At 45.8% G+C, this 25,147-nt stretch overlaps 1 protein-coding gene and 1 long non-coding RNA gene across 2 annotated transcripts in view; one reads left to right on the plus strand and one right to left on the minus strand.

The window, feature by feature from the left end:
• DNAI1 (dynein axonemal intermediate chain 1) overlaps positions 1 to 25,147 on the plus strand; it is a 152,393-nt gene that overhangs the window by 99,659 nt on the left and 27,587 nt on the right. Inside the window, exons 17-19 of the mRNA XM_065047044.1 lie at positions 6,177 to 6,325; positions 7,244 to 7,343; positions 21,842 to 22,027. Coding sequence (XP_064903116.1) covers positions 6,177 to 6,325; positions 7,244 to 7,343; positions 21,842 to 22,027 — 435 coding nt within the window. The remainder of the gene's footprint in view (positions 1 to 6,176; positions 6,326 to 7,243; positions 7,344 to 21,841; positions 22,028 to 25,147) is intronic.
• Positions 512 to 11,492, minus strand: LOC110362840 (uncharacterized). Its single transcript, XR_002420494.2, has 2 exons — positions 11,298 to 11,492; positions 512 to 1,739 (listed from the first exon to the last, which is right to left on the minus strand). It is a non-coding gene; the product is annotated as an uncharacterized LOC110362840 (long non-coding RNA).

Consider the following 25,147-nt stretch of genomic DNA (forward strand, 5'->3'; position numbering starts at 1 on the left):
TTTATTACATAAATTAAAAATCTAATTTCATATAGGTGGGGGTTTGTTTTTGTTTGTATTTTGTTTTTTTGTTTGTTTTTTTTCGTTTTTTTTTCCCAGAGACCAGGCATGCCCACAAATAGCACGATAATATGTTAATTCTTTAGCTGCAGAACAATTAAGGTGGGGTTTTTTAAATGGCTTAGTTAAGAGTATTTCTGAAGCCAAGAAATCATTATCCTAATTATGCACAGACCTATCTGATGCCCTTTTCCTTAGAGGACAAACTGTTTCTGCATTAATATGGTTCTGTAATGCAACACTACCTCTTTACATGTCTTATTTGGTGTTTAGGAATTGTTCAGCATTGATATCAAAAAGTATGGTCTCTGAGATATTGTTCAGCATTGGTACCAAAAGTATGTAATGTTGAAACATTATTGTGGCTTCAACTCTTTGGTCAGTATTACTTCTTACTACACAGGGCTTCAATAGAGAAATTGTGTTGAGATTTGAACGTACTCATGTAAGATAAGGGAGTTTTTTTCAGTTTTATTAGATTGGTGCAAAAGTAATAAGGTTTTGGACAGTGGATTTCAGATTGTTATACCTAGGCTCAAACATGTCTTTATAGGAAACATTACAATCAACACATTTTTGCCAAAAATAAGGTTTCTTATTCTTGTAGCATAGAATTCCATGTTTGGGGGATTTGATGAACTCTTCTCTCTATAGGAAACTCTTGTCTTTATAGGAAACATTACAATCAACACATTTTTGCCAAAAATAAGGTTTCTTATTCTTGTAGCATAAAAATTCATGTTTTGGGGATTTGATGAACTCTTGGAAAGCATTTTGTGCATCTTCCTGGCTGTAGAAGTGTTTTCCCTGCAAAAAGTTGAGATCCTTGAAGAAGTGGTACTCAGTTGGAGAGAGGTCAGGTGAATATGGCAGATGAGGCAAAACTTCGTAGCCCAGTTTGTTCTACTTTTGAAGTGCTGGTTGTGCGATGTGTGTTCAGGTGCTGTCGTGGAGAAGAATTGGGCCCTTTCTGTTGGCCGATGCCGGCTGCAGGTGCTGCAGTATTTGGCGCATCTCATGGATTTGCTGAGCATCCTTCTCTGATGGAATGGTTTCACCGGGATTCAGAAAGCTGTAGTGGGTCAGACCGGCAGCAGACCACTGGTGACCGTGGACTTTTTTGGTGCAAGTTTGGCTTTGGGAATTGCCTTGGAGGTTCTTCTCAGTCCACCCACTGACCCGGTTGTCACCACTTGTTGTATAAAATCCGCTATTCATCATGTCACAATCCAATCAATAAATGGTTTGTTGTTGTTGCATAGACTAAGAGAAGGTGACACAGCAAAACGACGACTTTTTTTTATTTTTGATCAGCTCATGAGGCATCCACTTACTGAGCTTTTTCACCTTTCCAAATTACTTCAAATGCCAAACAACCGTGGAATGGTCAACGTTGAGTTCTTTGGGAACTGCTTGTATAGTTGTAAAAGCATCAGCTTTGAGTGCTTTCCATGGGTCATTGTCAACTTCCAATGGCTGCTGCTCCGCTCCTCATCTTCATAGCTCTCGTCTGCTTTGTGAAGCTTCTCGGACCACCACTAGACTGTACGTTCATTGACAGTTCCTGGGCCAAATGCCTTGTTGGTGTGGCAAGCTGTCTCTGCTGCCTTACCACCCATTTTGAACTCAAAGAAGAAAATTGCTCCAATTTGCTTTTTGTCTAACATTGTTTCCATAGCCTAAAATAAACATAAAATAAACAGCAAGTAATAAGTAATTAGCAAAAAAAAGGCATAAAGTGAGAAAAGCACATTAAAATTATGTATAACATAACCACATTTATTTAAGGATCTATTCCAATATCAAACGGCAAATTTCAACAATACAAAGTTGGTGATTCCTTTTGCACTAACCTAATAGGCAGTTTGCTTGAGGGCGTAGCAAATGAGTATAATAAAACTCAGTGCAAGACTGTATAGAAGGAAAAGGTGATTCTAATTTTAAACAAAGCTAATTTCACTCATTTTCTCATACGAAGCACCAAGACATTTTTATCTGTGTGGTCAGGACAGGATTTCTTGTGGTTATACCGAGGACAAAGGATGCTGGCTGTCGAGTCCTTACCACATCTCTCGTTTTTTTCTTAAGTGATGATGACAAACTGGTTTCTGGACAGGCCACGACTTCCAGTGACCCTGTAGAAATGGAGAGATCATTTACCTCAGTGTCTAGTCTTGCTTTGTCTTAGGCAAAGTTGTTTTCCTTGTCTGGATATTTTATGTCTTGAGTTCTATTCCTCATGTCCTCACCACCTTATCTTTGGGGCTTCTATTCTGTTGGGTTATCTTGTCACTTGACTTACTGCGTTTGCCATCAGTTAACACAAGTTCTTTCTTTTACCATTTCCTGTTGTTTCTCCCAGTGCATTCACATTCCTCTGTTTCCAATCACAAGCCTTTCCACACATGTTAGCATTTCTGTTACAGATCTCTACAAGAAGGCACTGAGCAAAAAACCCAAGGAGACCGTCTGGTGCTGCTGGTAACAGCTGTCCACAACACAGGGCATGTTTGTGCCAGTGGTATCTGAAGAGCAGCTGAATGCCTTGATCTGCCTGTACCAGTGTTAGGTAGTATTCTTTCTGTTGCCAGACACAAACCTCCTTTGAAAAATATTATTTTGGGGAATTTCTATATTGGCTAGGGTCTCAGTGTTTCTGTTAGTGAATTAAAGAAACCCTCTACATTATGATGACACCAATAGCCATCCATTCACCATGGATGCAGAGGAGCTTTGTGTCAGGCAAATGCCTAACATAAACAGAAGTGCTGTTAATGAAAATTATTCACAAGATTTTGTCCTTGCAGTTCTCCTTTCCTCCTGGTATTCCTCCCTATGTTTTGTAGCTGTGTCATCAGTCACCTTTGTATTCGTTTCCTGTATTGCCATAGACACATTCTTGCTTTGCTGTCCCGCCATAAAAATACCATTTACTATTCACACACATCTACTACTGTTTAAATGGCAGAAAAACACTCTCAGCAAATTGGAGCAGTGCTCTAGAAGATCAGACAGGCTGCACAAATGCCTGCTCTTCAAATCCACTCATTGTCTTCAAAGCTGTCTTGTAAGGACTTAGGCATCACATTTTCCAGTGGTTTTGTTTTCATCCTGACATGTGTCTAATAACTGTAGGGTATTTAAAGTGAATAGTAGGGGAAGACTTTGCCAGCAGTCCTAGCTAGCTCAGAAACTCTTTTCTTCGTTTAAAGTCATACTTCTTTCTGAGTTTTTTTCTCAAGTCTATGGTGGTTTTCCAAAATGCATCTTGGGAAGAATACAACCCTTGTCTCACACATCAGAGACAATATCAAAGGTTGGAGTGAATGTGGTGTGGGGCTAGCAGGCACTGCCAGAACACGATGTATGGCTTTAGGCTAAAGCAGCTATGCAAGGTTCATTTCTCACAAGGGACACAACTGGGCATCTGCCCTATTCTTTTTGCTGCTAATTTAATAGGAAAACAGCAGAACCCTTTCCTGTCAGAGCCTGCGCATCAGCTCTGGGCCAGACTTTCATACTGCAAAGCCAGTGCTGTGGATCAGCAAGTCCTAGAGCATGGTGGGCCCCCTGTACCAGTGCCCAGATTGCTGCACTGATCAAGGGCTCAGCCCTAAGAAGGCTTTAAGAAAAGAGCACTGAGCATTATGTTTCTGTTGGATGCAGAAAATTCTGGTTAGTGTCTCACTCATCAAAGTCCTCAGGTATTAGGGACCTTCAATCCACAAACTTGAAAGGACAGATGGATAAAGCAGCTTCTCACTTCTGTTAATTACTTGTGACCCATTCTGTCTGTTCCCAGCAAAGTGACTTTCAAAACAGGCCAAGTACCAATTTTCCTGATGGCTGAACATTAAGAATTATGAAGTAAAGTTATGAAACATGCCATGAAAGGAGATTTCAGTACCATAATTACACACAAGACTGTGATGCAGAGACAGACTATGCATCAAACTATTAGCAAGCTATAGACACTCGCAGTAAATCTCAGATGGACATCAGCCACTTTGTCATTTCCATTTCCTACCACAGCAAACCTCCCAGGGATGCAGGAGCTGCTGCTGTGTGAATAGTTTAGCACCCTCCATCTGGTACCTGCACCAATGCACAAGGGCATTTGAAATAAAACAGCTCTGAATACCCACACAGTGAGCATCGTGTATAATAAACAGTTAAGCCTCATGATTAGTTAGAGCTTTAGTTTGCAAGAATTAAAGTAACGTAACACTTCAGCGATCCTGCTGCTTAGGTAGATGATGTGTTGCTGCATTCATTAGGGAGTAATGAAAGGTGCTGAAAAGTCCTTGTAGTGAGTACTGAGGCAGACCAACAGGAAATTCTGAAACTAACCCCAGCCGGCTGTGTGGATACAGCTTGTGCATGAGAACATAACCAAGAGGACATTACTTGTGAGATGAGGTCCTTGTTGCTAATGAAGGAAGTCTCCAAGCCTCCTTGGAGGGGAGGAGGTTTGAGGAGAATAACCTCGTTTTTTCTGTGTACACAGAACTGACAGGATCTGGATCAAGTTCCACATTCTGCCTGTGCAGACAAGCAGATAGTGATTTATCCCCCAATTCTTGACCTCACACACAAACTGACATTCCCAAGGCTCTTGCAGACATCCTATATTTTCACAGAATCACAGAATGTTAGGGATTGGAAGGGACCTCAAAAGATCATCCAGTCCAAACCCTCCACTGGAGCAGGAACACCTAGTTGAGGTTACATAGGAATGTGTCCAGGTGGGTTTTGGATGTCTCCAGAGAAGGAGGCTCCACAACCTCCCTGTGCAGCCTGTTCACCCTCACTGAGAAGAAGTTTCTTCTCATATTTAAGTGGAACTTCCTGTGTTCCAGTTTGTACCCATTGCCTCTTGTCCTATCATTGGTTGTCACAGAGAAGAGCCTGGCTCCATCCTCGTGACACTCACCCTTTACATATTTATAAACATTAATGAGGTCACCCCTCAGTCTCCTCTTCTCCAAGCTCAAGAGCCCCAGCTCCCTCAGCCTTTCCTCATAAGGGAGATGTTTCACTCCCTTCATCATCTTTGTTGCTCTGTGCTGGACTCTGTCCAGCAGTTCCCTGTCCTTCTGGAACTGAGATGCCAGAACTGGACACAATATTCCAGATGTGCTCTCACCAGGGCAGAGTAGAGGGGAAGGAGAACCTCTCTCCACCTACTGACCACCCCCCTTCTAATCCACCCCAGGTACCATTGGCCTTCCTGGCCACAAGGGCACAGTGCTGGCTCATGGTAATCCTATTGTCCACCAGGACCCCCAGGTCCCTTTCCCCTACACTGCTCTCTAATAGGTCATTCCCCAACTTATACTGGCACCTGGGGTTGTTCCTGCCCAGATGCAAGACTCTACACTTGCCCTTTTGCCACTCGGTAGTACCAGCAGCTGTGGTGCTGCTGGCCTGACCCTTGCAAGCATATGCAGGGTTTGCCCAGTTCACAGGCTGCTGTTGGCTGGGTACGGGGTCACCCACCTACCTGTCGGGGACATGCCTGAGTGCTGGCCAACCTCTTGGGGTCCTCACACCCCTCCGGGAAGTGACGAGTGGCACAAGAGCTGCAGAGCTCTAGTTGAGGCCGGATCTCAGAGCAGGCTGTCTCAGGGTGATGACATAGAAGGGGCTTTTGGTATGTTGCTAAAATCCTTAGAGCCAAAGGTTCTGACAGGTCATGCTTGTGCTGAAAGCACCGCTGCTGGAGTTTTTAACTATGACACTTCAAGCATACATGTTGCTCTGTGCTTCTGAGCTTCCTCTGCCTTTCCCAAGAGCCTTTTACAGAGGCATGGCAGGAGCTTCTGCCACGAAGAATGGGCTCTGGGGCCCGACTGTGACTGTGAATCCAACCAGACAACTTCAATTCCTACCTCTGTGTATTGCAGAGGGGAGCTTGGTGTTGCCTGGAAGTGAAGCAAATCAGCATGTGCTAAATTGTTTAGTTTCTATAGCACCTCTGGGTACCAGCCACCTCTTCCCAGCCAGCCCAGAAGAGCCTTGGAGGCCACACAAGTATTCAGAGGCGTCTTTCTGTAGGAATATGAGCTTCAGAAGAAGGTCTAGCTCTGATTACTGACTAGTTCTTTCCATTGCAGTGTTCAAAATGCTATTCAAGCCAGTTTCTGGATGTGTTCGAAGCCCATAATATGGCCGTGGACTCAGTCAGCTGGAATCCCTACCACTCGAAAGTCTTCATTTCCTGCAGCTCTGACTGGACAGTCAAGATCTGGGATCACACCATCAAGTAGGTCCTGCTGGGTCCTGGCGTGGGCAGGGACATCCAGCCTGAAATGCCAGCTTCACACATCGGCTCTGCTCATGACTCGATCTCAGTATCCATCTTAGGTGTTGATATTGATAACTGCTGTTTTATCTCTGTTTTTGGGGCTGACAGCTCAGATTTGTAGTCCCCAGACATGAGGTATAAGATTTAACATCAGCTGCCCTAGGAACCTGCCAAGCAGTGCAGCCCAGCATGGAGCCTGGCTGCTTCACTTGGGACCTGGCGTTCTTCAGGCAGGACCTGCTGTGGCAGGGTTATTCTGGAGCAATGCTATAGAGAAATGTCAAAGATGTCAAGGACTGGCTTATGGCCTCAGGAGCCAGACACCTTCGGAGATCCAGAGAGGCAAAAAAAACCCAAACAAACAAACAAACAAAAAACCCCTTTAAAAATACATAATGAAGTTCAGGGTTAGTGTTTGAGGAAAGTCTGGTTTCAATCAGGAAATTGATTTTGTTGTAAATCACTCAGAGGCAAAAATTTCCTGTTGCCAATACTGCTCTAATATTTAATGTTGTCAGAAGTCCAGAAAGGGAAAATCACATTTTCCCGCATGATTGTTAACCAGAGAGACACTATCTCACTCTGTGTGTGTGTTGGGGGGAAGCTTTCAGAATGCTTTCAGAAAGAAAGAAACGTGCTGCCGTCCTTCTCATTGCAACAGGACCAACCCAGCCCCTTTGGGTTGACGCTCAGCTTTGTTTTGTCTTTGGCTCACATCCTGGCTGGTATCTGACATAAAGAAATGCCCCATCTCCCACTTCTGCATCTGGCCTGGAACAACACAGGCCACATCACCGAAGTGTTTGTAGCTCAATGGTTCACTTTTCAGAGCAGCATGTGTTTAAATTACTTCTTCTCCATGGTCTTCTTTTACAGGACTCCCATGTTTGTCTTTGACCTGAATTCTGCGGTAGGGGACGTTGCATGGTCTCCTTACTCCTCCACGGTCTTTGCTGCAGTCACCACTGATGGCAAGGTGAGAGGCTGGGAGCAGTGCTGCTCTGATTCGAACTGAGAGAAAGTCAGGGGAGATTAGGGTTGAGCATGGGGATGGGCAGACATGTCAGGGAGCTGCTGATGCCCCGCGAGCAGGAATACACCACAGTGACGGACTGAGTTGGCTGCAGCTTGCCTGAGCTGCTTGCCTCAGCATGACAGGGTCATTTTGGTAGCTCAAGGCCCAATAACTACTAATTCCTTTTTGCTCAGTCTGATTACAAGGGACAGAAATGAGGAAACCTGGGCAGCAGCATTTCTTACTCTTTCTCCCCCTAAGGTCCACCGCACCCCTACGAGCAACAAGGCCAGAAATCGCTCAGTTGCAGCCCAATCATGCAAACAGCTGATGTTAAATCACAAAGCAGAGGCCTCTTAGCAAAGGCTGAGAATCAGCTGCACAATTCACTGCAGCCTTGATAAACCCATCAGAAATGCTTGTGGGCCTTCTGCTCTAAGCACGGGTGCTTCTTGGGGGCCTAGGCCCCCCCAGCCTCTAGCATAAGCAAGCCAAACCTCCCTGTAGTCCTACTTTTCTCCTCTTATTCCAGCACTCAGACAGAAAAGCAAGGTTCAGACAACAGGCTGCTTTTCCCTGTGCTTTCCTGCCCTCGGCACATGTACACCTGGGCATGAATTGCTCACACTACTCCTGCTGTATTAGGGAAGGTGTTGCACATGCATGCAGGTCCCTGCTTGTTCTTGCATTGACAACATCAGTGTGCAGGTGTGCAGCTTGCACATGCCAGGATAAAAACACTTAACTATGTGAAATCACCTTATTAACCTGGAGATGGAGAGATGACACTCCATATCAGAGCACTCCTAGCACAAGCTGACACCAGGGCATTGGTTCTGAACCTCCAAGGTATAGAGAAGCAATAGAATAAAGTGTTTCTATACTTATATTGATTTTAAAAAATCAATTATAGTAATATGCCCAGGGTCAACCAATAGAACTTTATTCCGATTAAATAAAATCAAAATATTACCACTGTATGAGGCTGTCTCCAAGAGTAATGATTTGGTAATGAAGTACTTAGACCAGTCCTAATATTGAAATAATGACATTTGTATTTTTGCCCCTGGCCATCCATTCTAGTAGCTCAGATGGTTAATTTGGGCTTGGCAAGTAGCCAGAGCACATAGCTATCCATCAACACTAGTTTTGTACTCTAAGACCACATTGCTCTGTCATCATGGGCTGTACGTTTTGCTGGTATAAATTGGAAAGTCTCTGCAGTTTGGCCAAATTACCCTAGCAAAAAGATGGCCTTTATATATCTCTATCATTGAATTGATGCCTTGGCAACTTTATTGCAGTTTAACCTTTATGTTATAGCGAAAAATTCATTTCACAGCTCAGGCTGTGAGTTTGTCTCTCCCAAGCTAAGCAATAGAAATCTTTTCACTGTGACACCTGGACTCCCTGGAAAGCTCAGGATGCCACAGCAGAGAACAGTGTTGGTGCTTTTCCCTTGCGGGCAGGGTCAGGATTGAGTCCCTTGTTCATAGATCTGTCTGTCTCTTCCCATATATCAGATGAAGGACTTGCATGAATGAAATTAATGCATTCAGTGTTACACATCCTCTGATTTGTTTTCCACAAGTGAAATTGCATGCTCCCTCAAACCCAGCAAGGGTCCTGCTGATGTTCAGAGCTTTGATCGAGTGCAGGGGTGAGCAGTACAGGGAACTGTGGTTACCCCAACTGTATCCTGGGGCCTAACCATGGAGATGGAAATGGAGATGATGGAGATGGAGATGGAGATGGAGATGGAGATGGAGATGGAGATGGAGATGATGGAGATGGAGATGTCTGCAGGCAGTCTGGGCAGCATGAGCAGAGGGAGGGTAAACACTGGGCATACTTGGATTTCTTATTCACGTGGACACGTTTCTGTAGTAAGAGCTCATCTCTAGGATTTGTGCTACATACTTGGGCCAAGTTCTTTGTCAGAACTTTACCTGCTGTAGGGAAGCTCATACAGACTTGGCAAGAGTTTGTGCACTGGGGTCTTTCTGTTGCACCCCTAACTCGTCCTAGCCACTGCTGCAGTGACTCGTGTTGTGTTGTTGCAGAGCCACATCAGCTGCAGCATCCGTGGGCCTGGAGTTCAGGTCTGACTTGGTAGCACTGCACGCAGGGTATCTCACCTTGGCTATCCTACCTTGAATCTAATTCAGTAATCCTAATTAGGTCCTAATCTAGAAGGATCTAATTTTGCTTTATGCTTTTAATCCCAGACTGTGAGCAGAGTGGCCATCAGCCAGCAGCAGCCCAGAATTGGGCTTCATAGCAGGGAAGGTCCAGGCAAGAGCTGCCTTTCCATTGTAGCAGGCTGGCAAGAACTGATGCTGGTAGAAATCCCAGGCCTCTGCATTAGCCACTTATCTTGCTGGTTTCAACAGGGTGCATCCGAGACATGGTTAAGTTTCTATTTTAAACAGAACCTTCTAGATCTGCAATGGAAGTGGAATAAATAGTTGTTTACAGCCTTTTTGTTCCTGGACATCTTCCACTTTGTATTAGAGCGCACTTCTTGGGAATAGCTCAGCACCTTGCAAAGGGCAGTGTCCATTAGTGCTGGGAAAAAAAATCTACATTAACAGGATACAAAAAAATACAGGATATGCAGCCAGAAAATAAAACATTAAAGGCCTTCTGTTCATAAACAGCATCTAGCTTTGCATCCGCACATAATTATGGCTGCAAAACTTGAAGGTTACCTGGAGGTGATTTTAAAATTGGGCCCTAATTGCAGTCTTAAAGGGATACCTGGCATATTTTGGAAGAACACATTTCCTTATTCAAGCTGATGCTCTGTGTCCAAAATGTGTGTGTCAGTCCCCTGTCTCCTAAGACTGGCTTGGAAATCAGGGTATTTTAGAATCTAAAAATCTCTTAATGCCCATAAATCCAGGAGGTGGAGATTTAAGAAAAGCTGTAAATATCAGGGGCATTATGATAAAAAGTGTGTGTTGGCAGCTGGGAATCTGCTTTAGACAGAACCACCTCTTCATAAATAACTTGAATGTGCATGTTCTGCTGCTGGTGCAGTGAATACTAACTGCTACTATTGCTCTTTATCATGTTCTGGGTAATTTCCTTAGTCTCTTGCTCTGCCTGATCACCATTTTATTTCAGAATGAGTACGTGTGATTTGCAATGAAAATTGAAATTAAATAAAATGGTCACTGAGACGTGGACATCCGTGCCAACACCACCTGGAAAATAACTCCCAATTCTATAACTAAGTACCTAAATAAGTGGCCTGATTTTAAAAGGACTGGACAGCCACCTGATTTCATGGAAACTAGTCTCTGTGCACTGCTCAGAAAGGTTGCTATAGAGCATTCAGCTTTGGTTTCAATCACTGTGCTAAGTCCGCTGCAGTTTTGCTCTGTGATTGCATTTCAGATGGCACTTATGTTCCTTGAAGACTCCACAGTGGTTCATAAAGCAGACAGGTGGAGAGATTTCTTATTTCTAAACATGACTCCTGCAGCTCAGTTGGCTGGCAGAAACTCTGTGATCTCTTCAGGCCATCTCCTACAAGGACCTCGGTGCAGATACTGATGTGATTAGCACTGAAATAAGATTAGGTTAGAGAACACATAGTTTAGTTTAGGTTGTAAATGGTAAAAGCTGTGAAGAAGAAAAGATAACTGGGATGAGAGACCTGCTTTGGAAATTAAAAAAATATGGAGATGGATTTGGATGCCTGGACTCCTACATTTAGGCTTCAGGAGATCTGGGCCTGTTGGTCAGTTTATCATAAAGACAGAAGGCAGAGAAACAGAAAGGGGTGGAATTCAGTCCCTGTGGCATTCAGCAGGATTTGCCTTTGGGAGTTTGATTTAAGCCCACCACAAACTTATGCATAAAACAGAAAAAAAAATATTGAAACATGTAAAAGCAGGAATCAGATACCTGAAATTTCCTTCTTGGTCTTCTTTTACTTGCTTTCCTTAAGGAAATGGTACTGCCAGGTCATGCTGTACAAGGGCAATGCTGCAAACCTCCATGTCCAGCTCACTCCAACCATATGGATGCTTTCTCATGGTGAATTAATGCATGAAGTGTCACACCTATTAAAAAAGCCAGACAGCCATGTCACAAGTGTCCCCAGGCTGTGGGCCATAGCTGTCCCATGCGATGGCTGTAATGGCATGGTCAAGCTGGGTTTGTTCAGCCTGGAAAAGGAAGGCAGCAGCATCCTGCCTGTGCCTACAAGGAGGCCATCGAGAAGTTGCAACTAAGCTCTTCACAGCACTGCATGAAGGGATGATGAGACACAACAGCTGAAATGAGTTTAAATGAGATGTTTGGATTGGATATAAGGAAAAACTTTCGCTGGGAAGGCTGCCAAGTAATGGAACAGCTTGTCCAGAGAAGTTGTGCCATATCTGTCCATGTGGGGTTTCAAGGCCAAATTGGGCAGAGCCCTGAGCAACTGCATCTGACCTCAGAGCTAACACTGCCATGGGCAGGATGTTGGAGCAGAGACTTCTGGGGGTCTCTTCCAACCCAAATTACCTTCTAACTCTCTGTGGGTGAGGAGGAGGATCACGGGGGTTTTACAAAAGGCTTGGGATCATGTGCTAAGTGCAAGTACATTTACTCTCATGTTTTTGTGGTTTGTATCCTTCATGACTAATGCAGCATGAGCAAGGTGATGTTATAGCCATTTTTAGTAAATATTGATAGCCTCAATGCCATCCAAGTGTGCACTCTGCAGAGAAAGCCACTCAGACAAATGCTCTAGGGCTTTTCCCCATTACTGAAGCTGTTGACCTTTTAAGATGTGAAATACTTGGAATGACCCAAACCTTCAGGAAATTACGTAATGCTTTGTGCAGCTCAGGAAGTGGATGTGCCCTTTCCTGCTTATATACACATATTTTACTGAACAATAGTTTTGTATGAGCAGACTTGAAGACCGGGTTCCTCCTGTATCTCACTTACAGGACAAGGTGCTGAAGAAAAGTCCATGCTCTTGATACTCATCCTTTCCCAGCTAGGAGAGAAACACTTGTTTAGTACTGGCATGTGTGTGTGTTCATAGAGTAATTTCCTGCCCTTGTAACATTGAGTGGCAGCAAAACCCAATATCTGTCTTTAAAAGCGTGAAAAATTTTGCGGATAAGAGGCTTGCCATGCCTTTCAGGTTTGTGAATATTTCACTGAGTATTTTGGACCTAATCCTGGCTCATCTTGTAGGGCACAAATCAGGGATGCCAGCAGACCTCCTGGCATCAGTCGATGCTTTTGCCGAGGGGAGTCAGAACTGTGAATGCCTCATAGCTACAGATGTACCTGACACATCAGAGTTCTTCCTCTTTCCCTTCTGCAGTAGCCCATGGGGTTTGTCCCTACCTTATGGGGCCACCACTAGCTCTGCAGGGCTGGGATAAGGCATCTCTTGGTTCTCTGCACCATGGCCATGGCAGTTACTGAGCTGTGAAAACAGGAAATGAGTGCAGATCCCTTTGCTGTCACCCAGAAGGACCTTTGAGTAGGCTGAAGTGGGCAGGGGCTTTCTTAAAATGGCTTTGAAATTGCATTCACAGAATAAGTGGTTCTTTTCTGGTAAAACTATTAATTTTCTTCTGCCACAAAACCTAAAAGGCTCACTCTTATTCCCTGCTGAATCTTTGAGACTGATGTGGACTGCTGGGCAGACTTACGTCTGCTTCAAAACAAGGGCTGGTGGCATGTCAAAGCTCAAGGAGGTAGATGGGCAGAGTCCCTCGAATTAATTCTACCTCCACTTTGTGCCAGTCCGACTCTCCTCCCTTCTTTTCACCCACCCACCAGGTTCTCTGTGCACTGGCATTGCTCTCCTCTAGGAAGTTGCTTTTAGGGAATAAAACCAGCCCTGAAGACTTTGGTTTGTCCCTGCAGGGTCTGAGCCCTCACCTCTGTCCTGCTGCAGCTCACATCCCATCACAGGGTGCTTTCGTGGGCTCCAAGCCTCAAGGTGTGCAGCATCAGGATGTGACTGCTCACTCACATCCCTTAGCTGCTGAATTGCAGGTGACATGCTGACGTGAGTCAGCACGGTGGTTGGCTTCAGTGCAAAGTCAAACTGATAAATTTAAACCCTTTTTGTCATTGTCTTTGCAAGGTTTGTTTTGTACACAGATGCTTTCAGGCCAGTTTTTCAATACTGAAGCTGTTGCTCTTTCAGGTTATGGAATAAAACATTTTTACAAAACCCACCTGCTGAGATTAACTAGTTCATTCAGCCACACATGAACCAAGTTTGCTTTTTTCTGCTTGTGTGGAGTATGTGAGTGAAAAAACTACTTGGGCAGCATCTCCAAAGATTTTGTTGTCTGACCTGTTAGACTTCGCATAAAAACCTACTGGGGCACAACCCATCAGGAGTATCTGACAGAGTTTAGAAAGCTACTCCTAGGTGCCTCTCTGCTCCATGCTATTGGCCAGCGCTGAGAATGGCCCCTCACTCAGGTTTCAATTTAGAAGTGGGGACAATTGGCATGTGAAGAGATGGAGCTTGGTCCCAGTCTATCAGGACATAGTTTCAGCTTGAAATCAGGGACTGGGCTGTGAGTCACAGTAAAGAGAGCACAGCGGGACTGGCGCAGCTGGGCTGTATTCATGTAGCACAGCCTTGGGAGATTTGTGCTGGGACACACAAGGAACTGTCTGAAAAAGTCTCCCTGTTCTTCTCTAGGTATGTGGAATGGGATGGCAGGGTGGGGAAGTGTCAGAGGACTGCAGGAAAGACTCTGCCCAGTGTTCAGGAGCGTGACAGTGCAGGAGAGACTGGGCAAACTAAATATGCTGTTCAGAAAGATCAAATCATTGAATGGTCTATTTGTAAGCATTGGTAGATCAAGGAACAGCCAGACTACTAAGGCTTTAGTAAGATCATATTGCATAAAACTGATCTAATGCTGTTCTTGAAAGTAACTGGCCTGGTAGATCAGAGGAAGAAGATGTAATACATGTTTACAGGGTGACTTTGGGAATGCAGTTGGCAAAAGCCTGTAATAAAACTACAAGGCAGGTGAGAAGGTGGATGTGGCATGATGGAACTCACTGTGTGCAGTACAGCTGGGGATGCTGCAGGGACTGGGACTGGCACTGAAACCCAGCAGTCACTGTGATGGGACCAAGGGAACAGGACTTACAAGTGTTTTGGTGACAGAAGCGAAATTGTGAATGAGCTTGACAACCTCAGCAGCAATTTGCAATCAGGGAGATGAAATTCAATAAAGACACAAACCAAATGTGCAAAATGAAATGAGCGGTAATTGGAGAAGCAGCAGGACTGCAAAGGAGGCTGGCGCTGGTGCCTGCGCTGCCATGCTCTTGCTAACACTGTGCTGCCAAATTGAACCCAGGGAGATGCAAGGGAGAGTCACTTGACGAGCACAAATGGGGCTCATGCTGGACTTTGGATGCTGGTGTCTATGGAAGGGTCATCTCCACTGCTGCAGAAGGGATTGCAGTGTAGCACAGAGGTGCCAGCTGCTGTCTTCAGCTTAGCTATTGCATAAGTTCAGCACAGATTAGTTTATCTGTTTGACTTTCACGTTTCAGAAGTGATTTGGAAAGTAACACTAAATTTAGTGAAGAGCGCAAGGAGACTTTTTCAAAGCATGCTATTAATATTGAAGAGTGTGTGGGGAAAAATAGTCGTGGGCAACATGACAGAATCATGTTAGACCAAACTGAAGCGCAGCCAGCTTAGGGGTAGGATGTATCACCTATTTAGCACCAGATAAAAGCATTCAGAAGTGTGCATGACTGAGACCTGAAGGAGATTATCCTAATCACTGAGCCTCTCAGAGTGGAGCCAGGCTGGCAGAGGTGGTGACTGAGAGGGAAGTTAGCTGGGATAAACAAGCCCCTTCTTGTAAAACAATGTGAAAGGGTGTTCAGAAGACATCATATGGTCCTCACAGCCTGTCTGAATGAATAGCAGCTCTTCTGCCTGCTGAGGTTTCGATTTTGTACTTACTTGTAGGAACTGAGTCAAATCAGCTGAGGCTGATGCTGGTTTCTTACCATGACAAATTAGGAGTGACCCAGTTCTCACCAATGGAGGAAAAGCTGAGAGATACAGCCCTACAGGGAAGCAGCTCCTGCAGTTAAGCCAGGAGACAAAGACCTTCTGTTCCCTGCCATGCCACGCACACTGGAGCAGCAGACTGGCATGCTGCAGGACAGAGGGATGTGCTTGGCCCTCTCCTGTACCCCAGGATGTGCAGCCAGCTCCTGGCTGGCAAAGCTCACCCAGCACAGCCCAAAGAGCAGCTTTAATGGATGCCTGCTTATCTTCCTGAGCTCAAAGCTACCTCCAAAGATACCTGCAGCAGAGCTGGGGTCAGTCCTTGGCCACTAGCATAAAGGTGGTGTGAAAGTCCTTGTGTTTGTGGGTCTGTCTGGTGCTGGTGTCTGGGCAACCAAGGACCAGCATTCCTGTGTCATCCTCTTAGAAACAAGGTGGAAACAAATGTTTTCTGAGTCGAGTCTCCTTTCTTTCTGCCAAGCCTCTGACTGCCCCAGGCGTCAGAGGGACCAAGGACTGTCTTACAACCCTTATTTGTAACTCAAAATTGTCCTCCTAGAAAAAATTAACTATCGAAGGCTGTTCTGGCTGCAGTAGGAGTATGGTTATTATGCAAGTAAGTCCTCCACCACATGGCAGTTTGGCTTTGATGCAAGCTCGATCTACCCTGCCCGCCCAGTGCCATTAGGATGCTCCAGCAGCTGCCTTGGTGCTAGACAGGGGCTGGGACTGGCCTGCCCCCTTGTTAAATGTATTACCTGCGAGTCTGAAACAAATCATCTATGGAGTTTGCAAATGGATGAAGTATCATGATTCAGTCAAGAAAATTAGGGAAATCCATCACAATGACAGTGAAAGTCAAGCAGTGAAAGAGATGTCAACTGGTAAAGGGCAACATCATATTTAATTATCCCTCACCTTTTGCTCTTGCACTGATTTTATTCTTTGTTGCCAAGTTACCAGGTACATCTGCCTTGTTCTTACACACATATGTATTTCCTCCCAGCCTCGGTTCTTGTTGCTGTCAGGTTGTTTTTGAGCATGCTAGCATTGCCCAGACCTCTGGGGAAAGCTTGTAAGCCTGGAACAAAAGGACAGCAAAGGCTGCAGCCACTGCAGACCCAGTGTGTGTTCAAGGAATGCAATAAAGGCAGGATAGGTCTAAGTAGCTCTTCAGCTCCCTTCTTCGTGGGCCACCAGAGTCCAGTAGTTTGTTTTGCTGGCGGAGAGGTTGTTTGCTTTCAGGTGGTGCTTCTTGGAGGCTCCAGCTCTCCTGCAGATCCCCTGGCATCTCCCTCCCCGGCTTGCCCGGCTGCTGTGCTGCAGGGCACGGGGTGACAGCAGAGTGTGAGGACAGAGGGAGTCAAGTCACCTCAGAGCAGCTGAGAACCTGGAATGACTTTCAGACTGTAAGTTCAGTTTACAGAGTGGGTGGGGAGAAGTGAGATGTTCAAAACTCCATACAAATTTTGACACTGGAGCTACGGTAATAGCCTTAGATGTGCATTGTGCCATGCTTATAGAGCAGCCATGCAAAGCCTCAGTGGAGAACCGCTGGATTTTGGGAGGTGGAATATATTTGTGTGATTCATATAGAGAGGAGCTGTTGGTCTGGGTGCAAGTGAACTTGATTTCTTCTCTGTTTGAGAGTCAGGCATCAAAGCAGCTCATTTATGTCAAATATTTTCTGCAACTGTAACACAACAGAATTAGATTCGTTATTACCTGTAGGTCAAGCATGGAGGCTCTGTTGTTACCCTGATGGTAATTTTAAAATGTACTTATTGAATAAAAAGCATCAGAAGCATCAGATAGACACTATAAGATTCACCTGATCCCATCTCAGACATAGCTAGGCATCTACTTCGTTCAGTGCTCCTCTTCAGCTGCTACGGACTTACCCAGTTACTGTTTTCCTATCTAGAAAAAATTCTCTTTGAACATCTGCCTGGCATATCTACCAACAGACTGTCCATCACTTTGGTCCTGTGAGTCCAGGTTTCTTTTGATGTTGTTGATGCCAGCTCATGAATCCCCATGCTGCAATGAACTGATTAGCTCAACAGCTTGGAGGGTGGTACGTGTCCTCCTGCACTTCCTTGGGATGGGCATGCAGGTTTACAGGGAGCATAAATAAAATAGCTCTTGGAGTCATTGGTTACTGCCTAGTGCTTTATTCTCCCTGGGGATCTGCAGCTAAGCTTGGGGAAGTGAAGAAGAGTTCTTGTACTTTCAGACTTTTCAGATTTGTTTTACCTCTCTCACTGTGCCTCTCCCCAGGTTTCTTGTTCTTGGAGTCTTCTTTATGTCCCTCTGAGACAGCGGCTACACATTGTTACTAAGGACTCGGTAACAAAAGAAGTGAAATACCCTTTCCCATTATCTGAATGCTTATTAGCAGAGAGAATGAAGGTGTGTGCCATGATCTGTGAGCAACAGGACTGCAGACCTTGCAGGTCTCTGGTTTGCTTCTACAGGATTTGCAGAAGGTATCTGATAAAAGCCAGTTTATTGCCAAGAGGCTCCACGTCCCTCTCTGGGCACATGCGCCACAGTGGAAACACTTTTTGAGGGCTGAGAATCAGAGGTTTGAAACCTCCACCATGCAGTTTCTAAACTGCTCCTGAATAAGTGTGGGTGAGTGAGTGTGGTGGCCCCAGGTCTCAGCACCTGCAGGGAGGGAAATGCTGGGATCAGCCTAAGGCAGCATGAGAAGTGATGTGCAGAGCTGGGCAGGAAAGATGGGGCAGTTCACAGAAGCACCCTCACTGGTTTGTAAATTCTGACAAGGATACTGCTTTGACGTGCTTTTTGTACCTACACAGTTCTCAATGCCATTAAAACTCAAGGTGGTGTCCCAGCACAGGGCACTATGCTGCCACGTTACTTTATGCTGTCTTCCCATCAAAGTCACACTTTCTGCTTTAGGGACCCTGAGCAAGGTACTGTCTTTCCGATGGATTTGTTAAACCATCAAGTGTCACATTCTGACCAGCATCTCCACCTTGCTGTGTTGCTGGAGATAAAAGTCTGGGTGATGCCCTGGTACTGAGTGAGCCATTGGGGGCCACATGGGTGGAAGCAAGTCTGCCCTGTGAGCTGTAGGAGCCCAGGACGTTGTGACACGTTGTATGTCAGTGAACATGCTTGTCTGCCACATGTGGAAAGTTACACAAATATCAAAAATGCCAGTTTGGACCAGCTGCCTGACCGTGTCTGGTTGGCAGCTGTCATCTGGGTGCTGCCTGCCCTGAGAAGAAGGGTGCCCTCTGGATGCACCCGATCTCCATGGAGAGGATTTGGATGCGGCTCTGGCTCTGGTCATCTTGTCTCCCTGTGAGTCTTATACCTGAGTCACATGTGGGGTTCGGTGGCACTTCTGTGGGTCATGGTTGGACTTCTCTGGGTCATACACAGAGAGGGCTCATCCTGCAAGACCTGAGAGGCTTCTTTGCTTGGAAGCAGTGGTCTGTAATCTGGAGGGACAGGGGCCACGAGGACAGTGGATGGAGAGAAGCTGTGCGCTGTTAGTGAGTCTCTGGGAGATTCAGATGGATTTTACTCCATAATCCTTAATCTTGGGACCTGAGCCAGCAGGACAGCTCACAGGATGAGGAACCTCAAGGGAGAGCTGCAGCTTTTCAGTTTCCCGTTCTTTGGGCAGAAAACCCTGCCCCAAGCCTCAGGTAGATCTGCAGATGGTGCCAGTCACATGTGGCTCTGCTGCTTTACAGCATTGTTAAGTGTTGTGGGAAGCCCTGAGCCCCTTTTAGTTTACTGTCAAAATACCAGTAACAGTGTTGTTCTGGCCCCATTTCCCTCTCTCCTGAGAGTGCCTGTAAGCCTCTAAATTAAAGTGCCTGAAGTCTTTCCTAATGTTCGTGGCCCACCCCTCCATCTGGAGCGTCAGACAGCTGATACGAGGCTGATGTTTCCCGCTGAAGAACTGAAATAGTTTGTTCTTTTCCATGATTCCCTTGGCAAAGGAAAACAAGCCCATTTGTTTAGAAGCTCATAAAAGAGGAGCTTTATAGTAGGAACATTCATAAACTTGTTTGCTTTTGACCTTCTCCACATTGCTGATGGTTTCGCGTTCTCGTCCCAGGCATTGTGCTTGTCTGGGCTGTCAGTGGCATTTTTGAAAAACAAGCTCACCCAGAGTAATTTGCATTGCTCAGCACTCCGACACTGAGCCTTCAGAAGTGCCATTATTCCCCACTGCAGTCCTGGTAGGGCACGCAGGTGTGATACATTGACAGCCTTATAGAACAGCAGTGCAGACCTGGCTGCTGAAAAGAAAACTGGCCTCTAATTCCATGTTTTACTTTGTTTTGGTGTTGTTTTTGTTTTTCTAGATTAGTTGATGCTGCTCAGGAAATGAGCATTTCCCAGGCTTTTAAGTTATTAAGAACTGAGGTTGTGCCATGAGGGGGAGGGCTGAATCGTGCCCTTAAATGAATGAAAATGTATTCTGTGATGGCAAGCAATTAGACCTTGGGTAATGGGGGGGTTCATATGCTTAAAAGAGAGCTTGATCCTTTTCGGAGATAGTAGGATGGTAGGCATAAAGTACAAGCCAGGCCAGCCACCTTTATTTATGCCTAGAGGTAGGAAATTGAGGTTACTTTGACTGTACTGTGGGACTTCAAGTGTCAGGTCTTGATTCAGAATTTAATGCTGGCATCTGATATTTTGAGAAGATAAAAATGAAATATTTTTTTCCACCTATGCTTCTGCTGACTGGGGAATGTGTATCCGAAGTGCAGATCCTCACATTTGACGGATGCTTTGGATTCCCTTCTTGAATTATAAACTGTTGTGGATTTCTTCAAAATAAGATCGAGAACCCTGTCCACTTTCCAAGCTCTTTCTTATCTGGAAAAGGCTTATTTTTCTTCACTACAGAGGGAATCTTCTTCATCTTGTTTCTGCGTCTGTAAAACCTTTGTATGGTTCTCCTGCCCAGACCAAGGACATCACAAATTGCTAGATGTTGAGTCCTCTGAGGGCAGAACAGCTCACAGGACTGCCTGGGATGTGTGCTTTTACATTGCTCAGCTCTTTGCTATACATGGGTTCAGATAAAATTCACCAACTCATAGGAGTATGGTGGGAAAGTAGATGTACTGAACTGATACAAAACCTTCCATGCTGTTTGGAATAAGCTTTCATAGGATAACACTCTCAGATTTCAGATAATTCCTAGATTCAAATTGTGAGCATGGCACAATGTTGAAATAAATGGTCTCATCTCTCTCCTAAGTGCTAGTAAACAAGACACAGCTGGCAGGAGATGTACAAGTAGTTCAGTCCTAATTTTCCCTGTATTCCCACTGTACTTGTTAGCATAAAATATTCCCTTCCTTAGCTTTTCTGAAGACAGAAAAGGGAAAATAAACATGAGGCTGCAAGTCTCTACGGTGGATTCAAGATGGGAGTCCAGCATGCTGGAGACTGCTCGCTTCAGTGCTGGGGAAGAGAAGGACGTCATGTTTTATTAGCCTTTGCAGGCTGTAGCAATGATGGGAGCTAATTGCAATTATGGGGAGATAATGTTAAGTTAACACATTCTTTCAAGTAACTACCACTGTTCCCTCTGGGGTCATGACAAAACGTGCATCATTGTGCAGCTGGTGATGTGGCAGGCCTGTGTCACTGCTGGATCAGTGCCAGCAGGAATCCCGCCTGAGCGGAGCCCTGGATCTGTCTCTCTCCATCCTCACCTTTCCCATTCAGCCAGTCTCTCCCTGGCACTTCTCTCAGTGCTGAGGGAGAAGGATGCAGGCATAGCATGCGAAGCAGCTGAGCTGGAGTGGGCTGCCAGCACCAAGCTGTCCTGTGCTGCACATTTGTCTGTGCTTCCCTGGCTTTTCCCCAGGGTACACCCTTAATCATACTGCTCGTGTTCCCATCACTTCCCTATCAATTACTGGTTTGAGTCTTTAGCATTATTATTAAGCTGGAAATATTGTAATAAGGGGTAATAAGTATTTCTGACAGCATTCCCCAGTTTGTGTGTCAGTTTGTGTTAGACTCTGACTTAGCACATGGTTGTCTTGTTACTTGCAGTGCTGAGAATGGAGGCTATGACCTGCGGTTTTGGTAATGCTGGCACTGAGCCTTCTCCAGTCCGGACCAGCTGGAACCTTGCCAAGGGTTTTGGAAGGAGCTTGCACCCACAGGAGGAAACTTGTCCTCACCCCATGAGCACCTGCAGGATGGGGACAGTCCCTCAAAAGCAGAAGGCAGTTTCTGAACACTGGTTGCTTAAAAGAGGGCGAAGGCCTGACTGCAGATGGGAATTGTGTGATGAGGCTGCCCTTCTGTGGGACCTTTTCTCTCTGATTTCCTCAGCTGTTCTGCTGCTGCTGAGGGATGTTCCTGCCTGATTAACCCCTTTTGTGTTCTTTGTATTATTCTTTTTCTCCAGGCCCATGTGTTTGATCTGAACGTTAATAAGTATGAAGCTCTTTGCACCCAGCTAGTGATGAACAAGATGAAAAGTAAAATAACCCATATCCAGTTTAACCCTGTCTACCCTGTTGTCGTCATTGGAGGTGAACGAGGCTTTGTTGTCACCTTGAAGCTCTCTCCCAACCTGCGCAAGATGCCCAAGGTAAGGACAACCTGCATTCCCATAGTGGAGGTACTTCACCACAGCAGGTCTCTCCGTGCCTTATCACTGTCCCCTCTCCTTCTGTGCAATGACATTGGTGTAGCTGCTCTCTCTAGCAAAGTGTTTTAGATTATGTCAAGCCTTTTGGGTAGAATGTTAGGGATGTTGGATCCCTGTCTCTGTTCCTGTATGAGTAAGAAGGCTCAGTTTGCTCCTAGACAGGAGAGGGGACTGGTCGGATGGGGGTTTGCTGTCTGTGGGCACTTTCTCACCATGGTCCAGACAAGCCCAGAAGCCCTGCAGAGGTTCATTTGTTTCCCAAAGCTCACATCTTTCCTGAGCTTTGGGTTTTATTTGCAAAACTCCTTGAAACCAAGTAAAGGAGTTCCCAGCTCCTTCCCAAGTCCTAACACAGAACCCATGCATCCCAACTTCTTGCTGCCTTGGATCATCAGAGCCTGTCCCTTGACCACCGTGTCATCTCTTCTGTAAGTGAGCAAGCACTGTCTTTAATTTGTGGGGAGACATGGGATCCTTTTCTCAAGAACAAGCAAAGAGATGCATGTACCTCTGTGAGCTGGTGAAGCCGCTTTTCCCACCCAGCCAAGAGGGCCAGTTGTGAAGGATGGTGACCTCTCCCACATGGATCCTTTACTACAGTTTCTGGGCTTCATCCAGCTATGAGCTGAATGTCTGTAAATGCAGGATCCTTTCTGAGACCATGTAATTCTCATTCCCAGTCGTCTCTTGTTTAGTGGAGCTTTTTCAGTTTCAGAGTTTTTAGAACTGATCTAAGAAAGCAATCTCTTGAGATTGTAATTTTTTATTTATATACTCCCAAGGGTTATATATACTCTGCTAACTCACTATATTAGGCAGGGTCTCTGACCAGGAACTAATCACCCTGATGTCTCTCTAGAGTCTTCTGGGTAATCTAGGGACATGGTTTAGTGCTGGATTTAAGTTATGGTTGGACTCAATGATCTTAAGGGTCTCTTCCAACCAAAATGATTCTGTGATTTTTAAAAAGTTCCTTCAACCGGACACCACTGAAATGTGAATCTTCCCTGTGCTGAGAGGACATAGAAAACACAGTAACATGGCAGTCTGTTTGGGGCTGGGTGTGGGAGCTGTGGAGGAGAATGTCTCGTATGCTTCACACTTTCCTATTTCTGTTGAAACCTAGCCCAAGGCCATCCAAGCTCTCAGGGCTGTCATGAGCTTGGCTCAGGACAAGTTTCCTGATTGCTTTATGGGTCCTTCCTGGGCATTGGCAAGCGCCCTGTCTCCCATGGACCCTGGTTGCAGAATGGTTCAGCAGTGGAGATGGGTCACACACGCATAAACGCAGCTGCTCTCCTCCGCACCCCAGCTGTGGGATGAGCAGCACCAAGCAATACTGTGCTGTGTGTCAGAATGAATTAAAATGTCTCCTTCCATTCCTGATGGCCAGCATTAGCCCTCCGTGCAGGTATGAATGTCACAATCTCCCTTTGCCAGCTTTCTTCAGAGGCAAATTGCATATTGTTGACAAAGCAGTTTAAACTGTGAGTTCAGAAGTGGCTCCATCACTTATTGCTGACCTTAAGCCAATAGGTACCATATCCACGTCAACATATAAATGGGATGGAAATGGACTCGGCTGCTCTGATGTTATTAAGCTATCTGTCTTCTGCTTGCTTGGTGAGGTTTGAAGGGACACTAAATACTGAACTAAATGTTTTCCGCACATGTAGGGAAGAAGGAGAGATGTTCAGGTGTGGCTGGTGATGTGTGCAGGTCCTCTGGCTACGTCCAATTCTTCTCTGAAAGTGATGAAAATTTAAAATGGATGACATACATTGTGGTGACAAAGTGGTAGACCTGGCCCAGCCAGCTCAGTAGTATTTCTGTGCCACTGAGCCCATCTTTCGCGACTGATGTGGCATCTGCTGCACCAAATGCTGGTATCTGGGCCCCTGTGGTGAGGAGGTTTAGCAGCTGTGAGAGGGTGTTTTAACAGAGAGCAGTCAAGCCCCGGCAGAACAGGCAGTGACACCTACTGCATTGTCTCATCCACCTCCTTGCTGTGCCAGCACCAGCTTTCGTGTCCTTAACTAGCAGCAAGCCTCCAGCCATGTTTGCAAGAGTGTCATCTCACTGTGAGGAGTCAAATGTACTTCCAGAGTATTGATCCTGGCTCCTCTGATGAGCTCCTCTGGTGTGCTCTTTAAGCCTTTACTCACTGCAGCCAGCTTTCCTCTGTAAAGTGACTTCACTTCTCCCTGTTTTCTGGGAGATCCCAGAGCTAAGTTAACAGTTGCAGAATATCTAGAGGTTTTTTAAGTGGAGAGTGTCCAAAACTGTGCAAAGGAGTCCTGGCATCCCAGCTGCCTCCTGGCAGACCTGGCAAACCTGTGTGTGCCTGGCTCAGAACCTGGGTAGCCCAGTCTGGTCTCTCCAGCACTTGATCCCCAAAAAGCCCAGTAGGGAAACCTGCCCAACACCAAGGAGGAGAAGCCATGGCCGATGCTTCTGGAGAATCATAGAATCACAGAATGTCCTGAGCTGGAAGGGACCCACAAGGATCATCAAGTCCAACTCCTGTCCCTGCACAGGACAACCCCACAGTTCACACCATGTGTCTGAGAACGTTGTCCAGTCTCTTCTTGAACACTGTCAGGCTTGGGGCTGTGACACCTCCCTGGGGAGCCTGTTCCAGTGTCCAGCACCCTCTGGGTGAAGAATCTTTTCCTAATGTCCAACCTGAACACCCCCTGGCACATCTTCCTGCCGTTCCTTTGGGTTCTGTCATTGATCACCAGAGAGATCAGCATGGGTCCCTCTTCCTCCCCTTATGAGGAAGCTATAACCGTGATGAGGTTTTCCCTCAGACTCTTCCAGACTTGGACATTGAGGCCTTCACACCAACCCCAGAATCTGTGAGGTCAGCTGCCTGGTCTTGTTTCCACCAACTCCTTTGGAGATGGGAAGGTGCCTTTTGCTGGGGTCTGGCAGAACTCAGGGTGCCAATAGGACAGGGCAGCCAGGGGCTCATCCAGGTCCCACTATCCCTTTGTTTCACATCGGCGTCACAGGGATTTGCCTGTGAAGCTTCTTCACTAGCATCTTGCACAGCTG

This window comes from Columba livia, chromosome Z (genome assembly GCF_036013475.1).
Source record: "Columba livia isolate bColLiv1 breed racing homer chromosome Z, bColLiv1.pat.W.v2, whole genome shotgun sequence".
NCBI lineage: Eukaryota > Metazoa > Chordata > Aves > Columbiformes > Columbidae > Columba > Columba livia.